General features: G+C 41.3%; 1 protein-coding gene across 1 annotated transcript in view; it reads left to right on the plus strand.

Annotated features, from left to right (window-relative positions):
• The window catches only part of NUAK1 (NUAK family kinase 1), an 83,272-nt gene that overhangs the window by 55,461 nt on the left and 12,291 nt on the right, over positions 1 to 15,520 (plus strand). The window contains exon 2 of the mRNA XM_044679138.1: positions 1,095 to 1,160. Coding sequence (XP_044535073.1) covers positions 1,095 to 1,160 — 66 coding nt within the window. The remainder of the gene's footprint in view (positions 1 to 1,094; positions 1,161 to 15,520) is intronic.

Below are 15,520 nucleotides of genomic sequence, written 5' to 3' on the forward strand. Positions count from 1 at the left end.
CCCCCCCCCCCCCCATCGTTTTACAGGCATTGGGGGAGAAATGGATTCCAGTCATTCTTCCCTTAACCACACACAGCAAGTGACTAATACAGCTCTTGTCACTAGTCCCTGGGCTGGGAGTGTTATGACCGTAAAAACAGCCCCAAAGTGTAGATACAGAGACCACCCCTGCTGGTTCAATTCTTTAATCTGTCCAACATTTCTCTTTGTTCCCAGTCCTTCTTCCTCCTTCTTTTTCTCACTCTCTGCCTGTCTCTTTCTGGCTCTTTTGCTGCCTCATTCTCTCTGTCCCTGTTCCTTCTCTTTGTTTTTCATCAACTCTGTCTCATTCTTTTTGTTTCTGTCTCATTTTTTTCTCCCTCTGTCTCTCTCATTTTCATCATCCAGATCTCATTCTATCTGTCCCTGTCTCTGTTTTTTTTCTGGCTCATTCCTTTCCCTCTGTCTTTCTCTGTCTCTCTCTTTATTTCTTCCCGTGCCATTCCCTGTCTCATTCTATCTATTCTCATCTGTCTTTGCCTTATTCTCTCTGTCTCATCATTCATTGTCTCATTCTTTCTGACTCTGTCCCTGTCTCATTCAGCTTATTCCCACTGCCTTTGCTTTATTGTATGTGTCTCATTTTCTCTGCTTCTGTCTCCTCTGTTTTTCACTGATCTTATCTCATTTATATTTCTGTTTCAATTCTCTCTCTCAATTCTTACCATTCAGGTCTCATTCTGTCTTATTCTATTTGTCCCTGTCTCATTCTTTCTGACTCAGACCCTTTTCCCTTGTCTTTCTCTATCTCTCTTTTTCTGTCTGTCTCATTCCATTTATTCTCATCTGCTTTTGCCTTATTCTCTTTCTTATCATTTACTATGCTGATCTCATTTGTCCTGACTCATGTTCTTCTCTCTCTGTCTCTCTGTCTCTGTCTTTCTATCTATACTGGCCCCTCTCTACCTCCCTCTGTCTGTCTCTCATTCTGTCTGTCCTCGTTATCTTTACCTTGTTTTCTCATGATTCACTACCCCTTTCTTGTTTTCCTTGTTTCATTCTGTCTGTCTCCTCCCAGCCTTCCTCTCATTCTCTGTCTTGTTTCCTTGTTTCAGAATGGTGTTGTCCACAGGGACTTGAAGCTGGAGAACATCTTGCTCGATGATAACTGTAATATTAAGGTAAGGCTCCGGAGTAGTTGACAAATGTACCAGCCTTAAGTATTTCAACGAGGGAGTAGCTTCACTGCTGCTCTTCCTTCATCAACTTTTGCTTTTTGACTGGTTGCCAATGGCTCAGGAATACCCTTTTTAGAGTCAGCTTTTTTTGTGTGGTCCTTGGTTGCCACTGTGCATGACATAGCCTTTTGGGCATGGAGGATTTCAGTGAGATTGGGGCCAGACCAGCTCTGGGATGCCTTCTTGAATAATCTTACCCATTGATTCTTCAGGTGAAAGGGTCAATACCTCTATGCATTTGCAGTTAGAGGACCCGGGATCACATCTTAGGCCGGCCACTTACTAGCTCCATGACTATGGGCCACTTACTTCCCTGCCCAGGGACTTAGTTTTTTCATGTTTAAATGAAAGGGTTGGAAGTCTCTTTGGACTCAGAATCCCATATTAGAAATGCACAGTTTGGCAGGGTTGGGAATCCTTTTTGAGGAGCATTTTATTAGGGAATAGCTCGGTGGCTCAGTGGGTAGGGAGCCAGACCCAGGCACGGGAGAATCCTGGGTTCAAATCTGGCTTGCAGACACTTCCTAGTTGTGTGACCCTGGGCAAGTCACTTAACTCCCATTGCCTGAGCCTTACTGCTCTTCTGCCTTGGAACCAATACACAGTATTGATGCTAAGATGGAAGATAAAAGTTTTGAAAAAAAGAAACACCTTTTAAATTAATGCTCTTTTTAAAGCTTTACTCTCTTTTCCCAATCAGTAACCTTGCCTTCTCTTCCTCCTTGACCCTTATAACAAAAGAAACATGGGTCAATTAAGCAAATAAATACATTGACTGTCTGGTGAAAGCATGCTTATGACCTATTTGTAGCCCACCTTCCACTAAGATAGGGAATAGACTCTAAACTCTGTGGGGGCAGGATTGACTTTATTCTTTTTTTCTCTATCTAGAACCTTGCTGAAGCTTGTTTTTTCAGTTATAATTGGTCATTTCATTGTTCAGAGTTACAAATTCTTTTATTGTTTTTCTTTGTATTATTCTGATCATAATGGAAACTGTTGCTCCTGCTTCTCTTTATCAGTTTGTACAAGCCTTCCCAAATTTCTCTGAAATCTTTACATACATTGTGTTTCATAGCCCAGTAATATTCTTTTTTTTTTTTTTTTTTTAAACCCTTGTACTTCAGTGTATTGTCTCATAGGTGGAAGATTGGTAAGGGTGGGCAATGGGGGTCAAGTGACTTGCCCAGGGTCACACAGCTGGGAAGTGGCTGAGGCCGGGTTTGAACCTAGGACCTCCTGTCTCTAGGCCTGACTCTCACTCCACTGAGCTACCCAGCTGCCTTCTTCTTTTTTTTTTTTTAACCCTTACCTTCTGTCTTAGAATCAATACTAAGTAAAGATTCCAAGGCAAAAGAGCAGTAAGGGCCAGGCAATTGGGCTTAAGTGACTTGTCCAGGGTCACACAGCTAGGATGTCTACCTTTTGTTTTTGTATCACCTATATTTTCCCAATGTATCCTTCCATCTCCTCCCAGAGAGACATCCCTTATAATGAAGAATAATAAAGAAGGGAAAAAAGCAACAATTCAGCAAAATTAAACAAGATTTAAAAAGGCCATTAAAAGTAATATTCTATACCCATTATCCTCCACTTCTGTCACAAAGCCTGGGAGTGAGAGAGAATAATAACTCATTCTTCTAATAACTATTTCTTGGAGTTAAGCTTGATCATTGTACTTTCCATATATTTGTTTTGTTTTGTTAGTTCTTTTTATTTACATTGTTGTATTCATTGTATGTTGTTTTCCTGATTTTGCTTCCTTTAGTCTGTATCAGTTCATGCAAATCTTCCCAGGCTTCTCTTGATCATTTCTAATAGCCGAGTAATACTCAGTTCCGTTCATGTACCACAATTTGGCTAGCCATTCCTTGATAATAATTTAAATCATTTCCAGTACTTTGCAACCACAGAAAAGATAGCAAAATAACATTCCATTACAGCTGTACACCAATTTGTTCCATCATTCACTAGGCAATGTGCACCCACTTCTCTTTCAGTCTTTTGCTCTTGTAAAAGCTGCTGTAAATATTTTAGGATCTACGAGACTCCTTCGGGAATTCTTCCTTGTCCATCTTCTAGTTCTGCTTTATTCCCAGCTCTCTACCAAGTCCCTGATAAAACAAATCCCAGAGACAGTATTGGCATTTGCTTGTGGAAAAGAGCAAAGTATGTTCATTGAAGAGTTTACTTTATAGATAGTATTATTGCTGGCGGCTGCTGGGGTTAGAAAAAACTTTCTTGGTCTCCAGGGTTCAAGTGCCTCCTACCGACTGCTCCGAATGTCCTTTTGATCACGTCTAGAAAATAAGCAAATGCAGTTTTAAAATAAACCTTGTACACCACATGAGCTTTAGTCTGGAATGGCCTTAGGTCTCCAGACACCATTGGGGCTTCCTAATTGGCCATCCATGACGTCAGAAGCATGTCAGTGATCCCTCGACAAAGCATGGGAAGGGTTCTTCCCTGCCTCCTTTGTTGTTGTTTCTTTCTGTGGAACTGAGAAGCATGGGGAGAAGATTTCCTTTGCTCAGATGGAGGTGCTTTGGCCTTCCGGGTTTCTGTTTATGTACCACAGCTCCCAGCTCCCACAGCTCAGTTACCTTTTTCACCCTCAATGAACGAGTGGCCATCGCTCAGTTATCTTTTCCCCCAGGCTAGTGGGGGGGGAAAAGGGAAATGTCAGACAAGGACAGCTGCCCCTTGAAACACAGAGAGGTGGAATGGGACAATGGGAAAACTCTGGATTTGGGGCCAGAGGATCTTGGCTCAAGTTCCAGTTTTGAAAGTACCAATATAATCTTGGTCAAATCTACTGAATCTCTCCAGGCCTTAGTTTCCACCTCTGTGAAATGAGAACTTCATAGCCACTTTCAGCTTTAGATTCATAATCTGGTCATTAGATTCATTCATTCTTTCTTTAAGAGGCTTCTATGACTTTGGACAAGTCACTTATCCCGTCTTGTTCTCAGTTTCCTCTTCTATATAATAAGTGGTTTATATTTGGTGACCTTTAAGGTCCTTTTTTAGCTTTAGACCTATGACCTAACAATTATAAGAGAATGCAAAAACACATGAGTTAGAGTCATAAGTCCTGGGTTCAAGTCACCTCTTCTTATCTAGTTATGTGACCTAGGGCAAAGCATCATCATTAAGCTTTAATTTTCTAGGCTGTAATGGTGATAATGAAATCTACACTCTCATGGGGTTCTTCTGAGGATCAGATGAGCCAATCAATTAGAGATCAATTAAAAGAAGACTGTTTTTGGAATGAGAGGACTTGGGTTTGTATTCTGGGTTTACTAATTATTGTGTAACCATAGGCAGTCACATCAGTCTGCTCAGGCTTCAGTTTCCCCATATCTAAAAATGTGGGAGTTGGACTAGATGACCTCTGAGGTTTCTTGCAGCTTAAATCTGTCATCCTTTATAATTTTCTACAAAAGCTAATATCCAGTTATTAATTATGCTCATGGAATTCTTACTTCTGTCTAATGTATAAGATTGGTTTTATTGTTGTTGAGGCATTTTTCAGTTGTGTCTGACTCTTCATGACCCTATTTGGGGTTTTCTTGGCAGAGATACTGGAGTGGTTTGTCATTTCCTTCTCCGGCTCATTTTACATACAAGGAAACTGAAAGAAAAAAGTATTATGATTTCTCCTGGGTTGTACAGTTAGTAAGTGCCCAAAGCTGGATTTGAATTCGTGAATGAGTCTTTCTGACTCTGGGCCCAGCATTCTACCCAATGGGTCACCTAGTTGCCCTTAATTGGTCTAAGCAGTTATCAAAAGAAGTAGAGTTTGACCGTATGACAATCATCACCATAGTGATAGAGAAGTAGTCTCAGTGCTGCCTGTGGGTCAGTCTACATCTAGAGTATTGGGTTCAGTGTTGGGTACCATGTTTTAGGAGGGACACTGACAAATCAGAGATGATTAGGTGTACCTGAAAACAAAGTCATGTGGGCTGATAGCTCAAAAGAGCTTGGAAAGATGTTGAGCCTAGAGAAGCAAAGACTTAGAAAGGGGCCATGATAGAGGTCTTCAGATATTTTAAGAGTTCTTGGCAGAAGAAGGATTAGATGCATGATTTTCCCCCCAGATAGAAGAACTAAGAAGGACTTAAAAGGAAGGAGCTTTTAACTTAATGTAAGAAAGTGTCTTCTTTTTTTTTTTAATAATTAGAGCTGGCCAACAGTCATGGCTACTTCACGAAGTACTGAGTTCTTATGTTTACTGTCAGGAATGGCTTAGTGGCGATTCCTTGATGGGGCTGGAATGTGATCTTAGACTACCCTGGAGATCCTTTCCAACTCTGAGTCCATCATTTTTATTATATGGCATAAAACTACAAACATATAAGCTTGATTAAGCCATCGATTTGAAATAATATTAAAGAAAATTTTCCAAACACAGTGTCAGTGTCTGCTTGTAGCCTCTTGAGGATGAGTTGACCTTATTGTCTAAAGAATAGGGGTGAAGTCTTTTAAAAATTTTATCTTATTTTCATATTGTATTTTATTTACATCACAGTCATTTTCAGAGATAACTTCCCTTTCCTCCCCACAACTTTCTCTTGAAACAAAGAGAAAAAACATTAGGAAAAAAATCATGGGATGTATCTGATATCATACACACTTCTACTTCTACAACGAAAGGATGGAGTTGTGTTTCTTCATCTCTTCTCCATGACTGAGGTTGTGCATTATAATTATACACAGTTCACTTGGGTTTTATTGTTTTTTGTTTGTTTACATTGCTGTGATTGCCTTATGTATTGTTCTCCTGGTTCTGCTTATTTTGCTCTGCATCAGTTTAAAGAAGCTTCCCCAAATTACTCAGAATTCAGCATTTTTTTTTAAACCCTTAACTTCTGTGTATTGACTTATAGGTGGAAGAGTGGTAAGGGTAGGCAATGGGGGTCAAGGGACTTGCCCAGGGTCACACAGCTGGGAAGTGTCTGAGGCCAGATTTGAACCTAGGACCTCCCGTCTCTAAGCATGGCTCTCAATCCACTGAGCTACCCAGCTGCCCTTCAGCATTTTTTAATGTCATAGTAGTATTCCTTTAATTCATGAATTCTCTATTCAGTCACTCTGCAACTGATGGGCACCCATTTTTCTTCCAATTTTTTTACTGCCATCAAAAATGCTCCTATGAATATTTTCTTATATATGAACCCTCCCTTTCCTTTGGTGCCTTCCTATCTTTTCAATAGGAGGGAGGCACTAGGATGTTGCTTCCCTCCCCCGTGTCTTTCAAAACAAGAAAAAGACCCTTTTTCAAGGCAATGAATGAGCTGGGATTGGGTCTTCCAGCAAGGCATGACCTTTTGGTCTGCATGATGTAGTCCTAGTAGAGGTAAGCCAAATATCTTTCTAGCTAGTCATAAATTCCACAGTGGGAAAGAAGAATGGTTAGAATTCTACCCAGCAGTTGTGTGGGGACAATGGGGAATCCTGGGAGAATGGCTAATTTGCATAAGCTAGAAAGGAAACTATGTCGGGTCAGACGGTTCAGTGGGAGCTGAGCGCATCAAGCCTGGGACCATTGTACCTCCTGTAGGGAAACTGCCTGAAGTTAGTGCTTTGAAAATTACAGTTCTGTTGAGCCCAGACTCTAGCTTGTACTTGTGAATTATGGCTCTTCTTTAACATTTGCCAAATTTAAATGAAAGAATGGAAAATGTTTCCTTCACCCTAAGAGCCACTGTATTCTTCTTTCCATTTGTACAAGGGATAACATCAGCTTTCATTGGCTTTTTTATTTTTATTTAACATTTTTATATTTATGTATTATATTTCTTATTCTCATTTTGTCCTTTTAAAAAGAAATTTATCGATGCCTTTTTTTTAACATGATCATTTTCATAGATCTCTATCCCTCCCCCCAATCCCTCCAGCTCTCCCTTGTAACAAAGAAAAACAATTAAGTAATACCAAAGACATAGTTGATTAATTAAGTACCAAAATGTGTCCAGTACCAATTCCTAGGCATTGGGGATGTATACAAGCACAAGTGTATTCTTTCAGTGCTATCTTGTAACAGTTTTGCATTTTAATGGGAGAATGCCTTAACAGAATCTGACAATGTATACAATGTTCTGCCCCAGCAGTTCCCCACCTCACTGCTGGTTATCCATTCTCTGGGAACATCACTGATTTTTCATTTTGGCATTTTAAAGTTTTCAGTTGGTCTTTTAGTATCACAGCATCATTGTGTATATTCTTCTAGTTTTGCTTATTTCCCTCACACTGTAGTAGTCCATAGAAGTCTTCCCAAATTTTTCTGAATTCCTCATCTTTGCCATTTCTTATTTCACAGTAATATTCCATTGTGTTCTGGTTTTAAAACGGTGTGGGATGCTGAAAACAGCCCCGGCTCTGAGTTAGAAAGCCTGGATTCAAAGTCTTCCTTTCATACTACTTGCATGATACAAACAAGGTCCATCCTAGAAGCTGAGCTTTCTTATCTGTTAAATGAAGCAATTAGACCAGACTGCCTCTAAGGTCTCTTTCAACCCTACAAATATGATTTTTTTTTTTTTTAAAACCCTTGCCTTCTGCCTTAGACTCTGTACTGAGTGTTGGTTCCAAGGCAGAAGAGCATTAAGGGCTAGGCAATTGGGGTTACATGAATTAACATTTGTGCTCAGGGTCACTCAGCTAGGAAATATCTGAGGCCAGTTTTGAACCCAGGACCTCCTATTTCCAGGCCTGGCTCTCTATTCACTGAGCTTCCCTCTACAGATGATCTTGTGCTGTGTCCCTGTTTGTTTCTCTGGACTCACCACCCACAAATGGAATGATAGAATTGAAATCCCAGCCCTGATTCTTGATACTTTTGTGGCTTTGGGAAAGTCATTTAAATTTTCTGGGCCTCAGTATAAAAGGAAATGGATTGGATCTGATGACTTCTAAGGTCTCTTCTAGCTCTTTATCTATGATCTTATGATTTTAGGGGCCAAAGGAACCCTAGCTTAATGGCCTCATTTTATAGGAGAAAACTTAAGCCCAGAGAGGAGAAAACAACTTGCTCTGATCCCCAAGGACCTTGTCTGGGGGTGGGGGGGAGGCTTGGCCTTGTCTCTGGACCCTCATACACTGTATCTTCTTGTTTCCCAACTTTTATTTCATTTCCTCCAAGCTTGGATTCCGTGATGGCTCTCTATTCTCAGCTCCTCCTGACTCAGCCTTTTTGCAGGAAACATTAATAAAAGGCATTTGCACCCAGACAGACACATGGCCACAGGCTGGCCTGCAGGCTTGTGGTGTGCACATTGGCCTTGCCTTCAGCTGGTCGGCAGCCTAAACTGGTTTAGAGGAACCATTTCGACAGATGGTCTCTTAGGCAATCGGTGGGGTGGCAGCAAACAGTTTCTATCTGGGAGCCCTCCTCTAATAATACTTTTAGAATTTGGAACTTGCTTTCCCCTTTAATGATCAGGGGGTGGTCTTGTGACTTGAAAACCTGCTCACATCCTGTGGATGCCCACTTTATCCTGTCTCCGAGGTCTCGATGTTTGCAGGGCGGCCTCGCAGTCACTCCTCTGCTCTGAGCACATCTGGAGCTGGAAATGAACTCTCTGGCAGTTGTGTGAGGGGGGGGGGGTGTTGATTCTAAAAATATTCGCCCCCATTGGTTGACAGGAAAAAAAAATGAGAGAAATGCACTTCTTCCTGTGGCGGCATTCTGTACTCTGGAAGCCTGCCTCTAAAATAAGAACCCGGCATGATCATTAGCTTGCAATTAATAACGATGGGAGAATGGAATGCTGACAATTCCCATAGCGTTTTCCTGCAAAGTGGCTTGCAATAAGAACGTGGTCCCAGTGGCTCCAGGCTAGGGACTTTCCTCCAGAAGGGCTGGGAAGCTTTTTTGCTGCCAGGTCAGTGTCCAGAGGTGGTAGGGCCAGGCCTTGTTGCCTCTTGCTTTGGTGGAAATGCAGTTCTATAAAAGAAAGGAGGACTTGAAGGGATTGAGCCCAGAAATGAAGTGGAAACCTGCTGATCTAGGGCTGCTTAAACTTGACAGAGCTCTGGGCTTTGGCTTTACACAGCTTCATCAATTTTAGAGAAGGAAGAGACCTCACAGGCCATCTAGTCTGGCCACGTCGTTTTACAGATGAGGAAACTGTATCTCAGGGAACCAAAGTGTCTTAAGATTATAGGATCATTGACTTAGAGATGTGAGGTACCTCAGAGGCTGTCTAGTTTACTCCTCTTATTTTACAGTTGAGGCAACTGAAAGTCAGTAAGTTAAGTAAAAAACTGTAAAGGACCTTGGAGAATACCTAAACTTTGGTCCAAAAAAGGAACATTGAAAAATGCACCCAGAGTCCCATGGAAAAGAGATTTGAATTTAATACTTGCCCCCAATGACTGTTCTTTCCATTGGACTTCAGGATCATGGATCATAGACTTATTAGCGTTATAAGAGGCCACCTAGGCCAATTTCCTCATTTTATAGATGGAAAAAACTGTAGCCTAGAGAGATTAGGCAGCCTGAGAGCCTGATAACCCAGCTAGTAGTCTGTAGTAGATTGAATCCAGGTCTTTTTATCTCCAAGTTTAGCATGGAGACAAGCCCCAGCCCCAAGGTAGCTCAGGATTCTGCTTCTGTCAAGGGCTCTGAGAGAAGGCTCCTGGGAGTTCTTGGCTGCTCCCTTCCAGTGGCATTATCTTTGATTTCAAGCATCCCTGACTTATTGATTAGGACATAGCTATCGCTTATTTTCCTACCCCACTTGTTTTGTCCATCGGGACTAGTCTCCCTATTTCTTCCTACCTTGTATCCATCAAAGCTAACCCCAAAGTCTTATAAAAGATTTATAGTCATGGAGATTGCCCTGAAGTTATCCATCCTACACTGGGATAGCTCTCATAATTGCTTTTCCCCTTTTTCTTAAAAATTTTTTTTATTTTTATTCTTTTCGGTTTTAAAATTCCCTCTTTTTTTTCTGAATGGATCCCTCCTTCCTTCCCTTAGTCAGCCATTCTTTATCACAAAGATTGTAAAAGAAAAGGAAGGATGGAAGGAAACAATTTATCAAAATCAAACTAATACATCAGTGGTATCTGATAGTATGTGTGATATTACACATCTACAGGCCCGTCTCCCCCCTCCCCCCCCACTTTTTTTTTTTTTTTTAGGTCCTTACATTCTATCTTAATTTCAACTCTAAGACAGAAGGGCAAGGGCCAGACCAACAGGGTTAAGTGACTTGCCCAGGGTCACACAACCTAAGAAGTGTCTAAAGCAGACTTAGAACTCATGAAGATGAGTCTTCCTGACTCTAGGACCAGCACTCTATCCACTGTACCACCTGGCTACCCTAGCACATAAGTACTCAATAAATATTTGTTGGTTGATAAATGCCTAAGCCTGGTAGATTGCAATCTTCATTACTGCAGAAGCTCCCCAATTGATGACTTCTAGTAGAGCCCTGGAGTCTTGATGACTTCATCTAAAAAAAATTAAATAAACAAATTTAAAATATTTTAAAATTTAAAATTAATTTTAAAATTAAAATTATATTACATTGTGATTATTGTATTATTAACTAATTTAAATAAAATTGTCTTCTGTCTTAGAATTGGTATTAAATAATGGTTGCAAGGTAGAAGAGGAATAAGGACTGTACAATTGGAGTGAAGTGACTTGCCCAGGGTTGCACAGAGGCCAAACTTGAACCTAGGACCTCCTATCCCCAGGCTTGGCTCTTTATCCATGGAGCCAGCTAGCTGCTGTTGGAGTCTTGACTTTTAAGGCCCCTTCTAGATCTAAATCTCTGCTTCTGTGGAATCAATCATTCTTCTGGGTTTTGTCAAAGTTGTATGGTAGCCTTGAGCAGGTGTGTTTATGGGGGTTTGAGTAAATTCTTCTATATAGTGCATGGCTGGATTTGGTATCATGGAAGCCAATTTGAATCCTGCCTCTACTCCCTAACCTATAGCAGGGCACTTAGATCTCCAGAGCTCTCAGGTTCCCTGTCAAGTGAATGGGTAAGAGTAGATGGCCTCTAAGGGTCTATCTCTAAATCTATTACTCCATGATTGGGTATGACTAGCCTGAAATCTCTTCTAGTAGAATATATCCCAATGAGACCACAGAGCTGTTGTAATGTTGGAATCTAGAATCCAAGCTGGAAGGGACTTTAGAGACTAAGTCCAACCCCTTTATTTGACAGAATTTTTTTTAAAATTTTTTTTAAATTTTCATTTAGAATATATGGTTACATGATTCATAATTCCTCCTCCCCCCTCAAGCCAACAAGCATTTCCACTGTGTTATGCATATATCATTGTTCAAAACCTATTGCTTTATTATTCTTATTTGCGGTAGAGCGATCCTTTAACATCAAAACCCTAATCACATCCCTATGTGATCGAGCATATATTTTTCTAATGCATTTCTGCTCCCCCAGTTCTTTCTCTGGATGTGGATAGCATCTTTCTTACAAGTTACTCTGGATTGTCCCATATCACTGCATTGCTGCTAGTTGAGAAGTCCATTACATTGTTATGCCACAGTATATCCCTCTCTGTGTATAAGGTTCTCCTACTTATACTCCTTTCACTCTGCATCACTTCCTGGAGGTCATTCCAGTTCACATGGAATTCCTCCAGTTCATTATTCCTTTGAGCACAATAATATTCCATCGCCAGCAGATACCACAAAAATTCAGCCATTTCCCAACTGAAGGGCATCCCCTCATTTTCCAGTTTTTTGCCACCACAAAATGTGGCTATAAATATTTTTGTACAAGTCTTTTCCCTTATGATCTCTTTGGGGTACAAACCCAGCAGTGGTATGGCTGGCTCAAAAGGCAGACAGTATTTTAAAGCCCTTTAGGCATAGTTCCAAATTGCCCTCCAGAATGGTTGTATCAATTCACAACTCCACAGCAGTGTATTAGTGTCCCAATTTTGCTGTGTCCCCTCCAACATTTATCACTTTCCTTTGCTGCCATATTGGCCAATCTGCTAGGTGTGAGGTGATGCCTCAGAGTTGTTTTAATTTGCGTTTATCTAATCAGGAAGGATTTAGAACACTTTTTCATGTGCTTATTGATAGGTTTTGATTTCATCATGTGAAAACTGCCTTCTCATTGACAGAAGTTGAATGACTTGACTTCCCTGATTTGTCAGGTATTGATTAGGGCAGAATTTAAAAAATGGCAGAAAAAGGAGGCAAAGTCCTTAAGGGCAGTGGCTAATTTTGCTTTTTTGTTTGTGGTTCTGTCAGCACTCGGCATAGTTCCTGGCATATGTTCCTGGCATATAGTAAAGCTTAATGAATGATTGTTAATGGATTGCTAGAGAGTGAAGGAATTTAATTCCATTCCAAGAATTGTTAGATTAAGTTTTGGGTTTGGAATAGAATAGCTTTTTTGGTTATGTTTTATTTGGCCCTTTTCAATTGCTTTATACCTACAAGCTAACTTTGAATTAAAGATGGATACAATGCTACTGTCCCCCATTTTGTAGATGAGGAAAGTGAGGGTCAGATCTGCATTGGTAGAGGAAGCTTTTTACACTGGGTTTAAAATCGCTATTCTGTGCTAAGTGCTGGGGGTGGGAGGGAGAGCTCTTAGAGAGGTTAGACTCTGATCTTGCCCTGAAAGGGCATACAGTTTAGTTGGATGGTAAGATATGACTATAATACAAATTAATCTATGATCCAAGCATAGGAGGAGCTTGTTGTCCATTTGTTTCTGTCTTGTCTGATTCTTTTTGTCCCCATTTGGGGTTTTCTTGGCAGAGATACTGGAGTGGTTTGCCATTTCCTTCTCCAGCTCATTTTTCAGATGAGAAAACTGAGGCAAAAAGGATGAAATGATTTGCCCAGGAATCACACAGCTACTAAGTGTACGAGTTCAGTTCTGAACTCATGACTTCCTGATTCCAGATCTGGCACTCTATCTACTTCATTACCTAAGTGCCCAGCATAGAAGGAGCACAGAGGTTTTATTTTCTTTTGGAGAGGAAAGAGAATCCTCCATGGATTATGAACTAGGATTTGATGGATGGATGGGGCTGTAGACACCACGCTACATGGGAGTGGAGGTCTGGAGGTAGGAAGGTTAGGTAAGATGGATTCTGGCAGTGCCACACAATCCATTTGGGCTAGAGCTCCCTTGAGATGAATAATGGGAAGTAGATTGGATCCAGTTGGGAGGAACTGAAAACTCCTGCTGTTTGATCATTTGAGTTATTCTTGGAAAGTTACTGCTTTTGGAAATGAAATCCCAACTCCCTCACAACAATCCTGTGTGGTGCTTTTTGACCATTAAGCCCATTTTACAAATAAGAAAACTAAGGCTTGTGGGAACAGATTTAGAACTGGAAGCCAGCGAGCCCAACCATATCATTTTACAGATGAGGAAACTGAGGTTCTCCTCTGTGAAGTGAATTGCCCCTCTCCATGTGCCTCGCAAGTCAGAATCAGTGTTTGAGCCCACCACCCACCACTGTCTCTTTGCTTTACCATGGCTCGGATGTCACTTGGTACATCAAAGACACCAGACAAATGGCAGCTCTAACAACATGGGGGAAGGGAGATGGTTTTGTGCTATGACATCAGTGGGAACTAGAGAGTATATACATTCTTCTGAGATTCCCAGCTGGCCCAGTGCAATGTCTTGAGCCCTATTGCCCTCCCAAAGAGTCTTCCTGACAAAACAACTGGGATTCTGTAGGAGAGGAATTGCCGGCCTTTCAGAGAGCCTCTACTCCCCGCCAGTTATCATCCCTGCGTGACCCCGGTCCAAGCCCATCTGAGAAATGAGGGGGCTGGACAAGTTGGTCTCCAAAGAGCTTTTCAGGGCTACAGAAATTTCTAGACTGTTTCTAGGCTGTTTCTTGGGATAGAGTATCAGAACTGGTTTTGGAGTCTAAAGACCAGGTTCAAATTCTCATTCTGCCAGTTATTAGCTTTGTAACACTGGCCAAATCATTTCCCTCTTCTCTGAGCCTTGGTTTTCTCATTTGCAAAGTAAGATCCTGGCTTTAGAGTTTCAAGGTAGAAGGTGAAGGACTTCAATCCACATTTCCTACTCCCTTTTTTAACAGGTGAGGAAGGTGATGCAGAGTGTATATTGACTAGATTGAGGTTGCAAAGTAAAATAGAGGATTTGAACTCAGGTCCTCTGCCTCTATCATGTCCCAGGGGGAAAATTTCTTTGTATTTACTCCTATTTCTTGTATCTACTTTGTATGTAATTATGTATTTAAATGCTGTCTCCCTCCTTAGAATATAAGCTTCTATGAGGTCAGGGATTGTTGCAGTTTGATCTTTGTTTCTCCAGGGCCTGGGGCAGCTGGGTGACTCAGTGGATGGAGCACTGGGTCTGGAGTCTGGGAGACCTGAGTCCAAATCCAACCTCACATATATATTGGCTCTTTGACCTTGGGCAAGTCACTTAACCCTGTTTGTCTCAGTTTTCTTAATTTGTAAGGCAAAGCATGCCGGCGTCTTTGCCAAGAAAACCCCAAATGGGGTTGCAAAGAGCTGCTCATGACGGAAGTGGCTAAACAATAATTTTCAGTGCCTAGAATAGTTCCAGGCACACCATGGGCACTTACTAGGTTTGTTCCCATCCAGGATTCCCGATTCCCCTGCAATTCTTAGTGCTTGGACCATTTGAAGTTACTTTGGTTTTGAGGTATCCAGAGCATGTATGTTAGTGTTCTAGGAGAATACAAGCTCCCTGAGGGCAGGGCTTTTTCATTGCTTTTGTTTTTTGTCACAGTGCCTGGTTCGGAGATGCTTATTAATAAATGCTTCTTGATTAATAGTTTGAAAGCTGATCTGCAATAAATGTTTGAATGAACGAATAGCTTAGATGTCATCGGTCGTAAATATGAATGATTCTTCCCCGTGTGTTACAGCCTGGAGTTACCATCCAAGCTTTTCAACTCTGCAGACAGACTAGGGAAGTTTTGTTTTTTCTTGTTTTGTTTCAGTTTTTTGGAATTCATACATTTCCACGGAAGGGCCCAGAACATGAAGTCATCTTGATTTCTATTAATCTTGTGTCAGGGGCTCTGACAGCTTTAATGAGGGAAGTGGATAAACATCAGTGTGTGAGGATGGGAGTTGGCTTTAATGTAAATATTCTGAGCCTGAACCCGCCACAATGAAAACAAGGCTGCCCTGCCCTGGAGGATCGCTGCCTGCGTGTGTGTATATATGCACATGTGTATGTGGGGCTGAGACAGAGAGGAGAGAGAGAGAGAGAGAGAGAGAGGGAGGGAGGGAGGAAAGGAGAGAGAGAGAGAGAGAGAGAGAGAGAGAGAGA

The sequence above is a fragment of the Gracilinanus agilis genome, chromosome 5 (genome assembly GCF_016433145.1).
Source record: "Gracilinanus agilis isolate LMUSP501 chromosome 5, AgileGrace, whole genome shotgun sequence".
Classification (NCBI taxonomy): Eukaryota; Metazoa; Chordata; class Mammalia; order Didelphimorphia; family Didelphidae; genus Gracilinanus; species Gracilinanus agilis.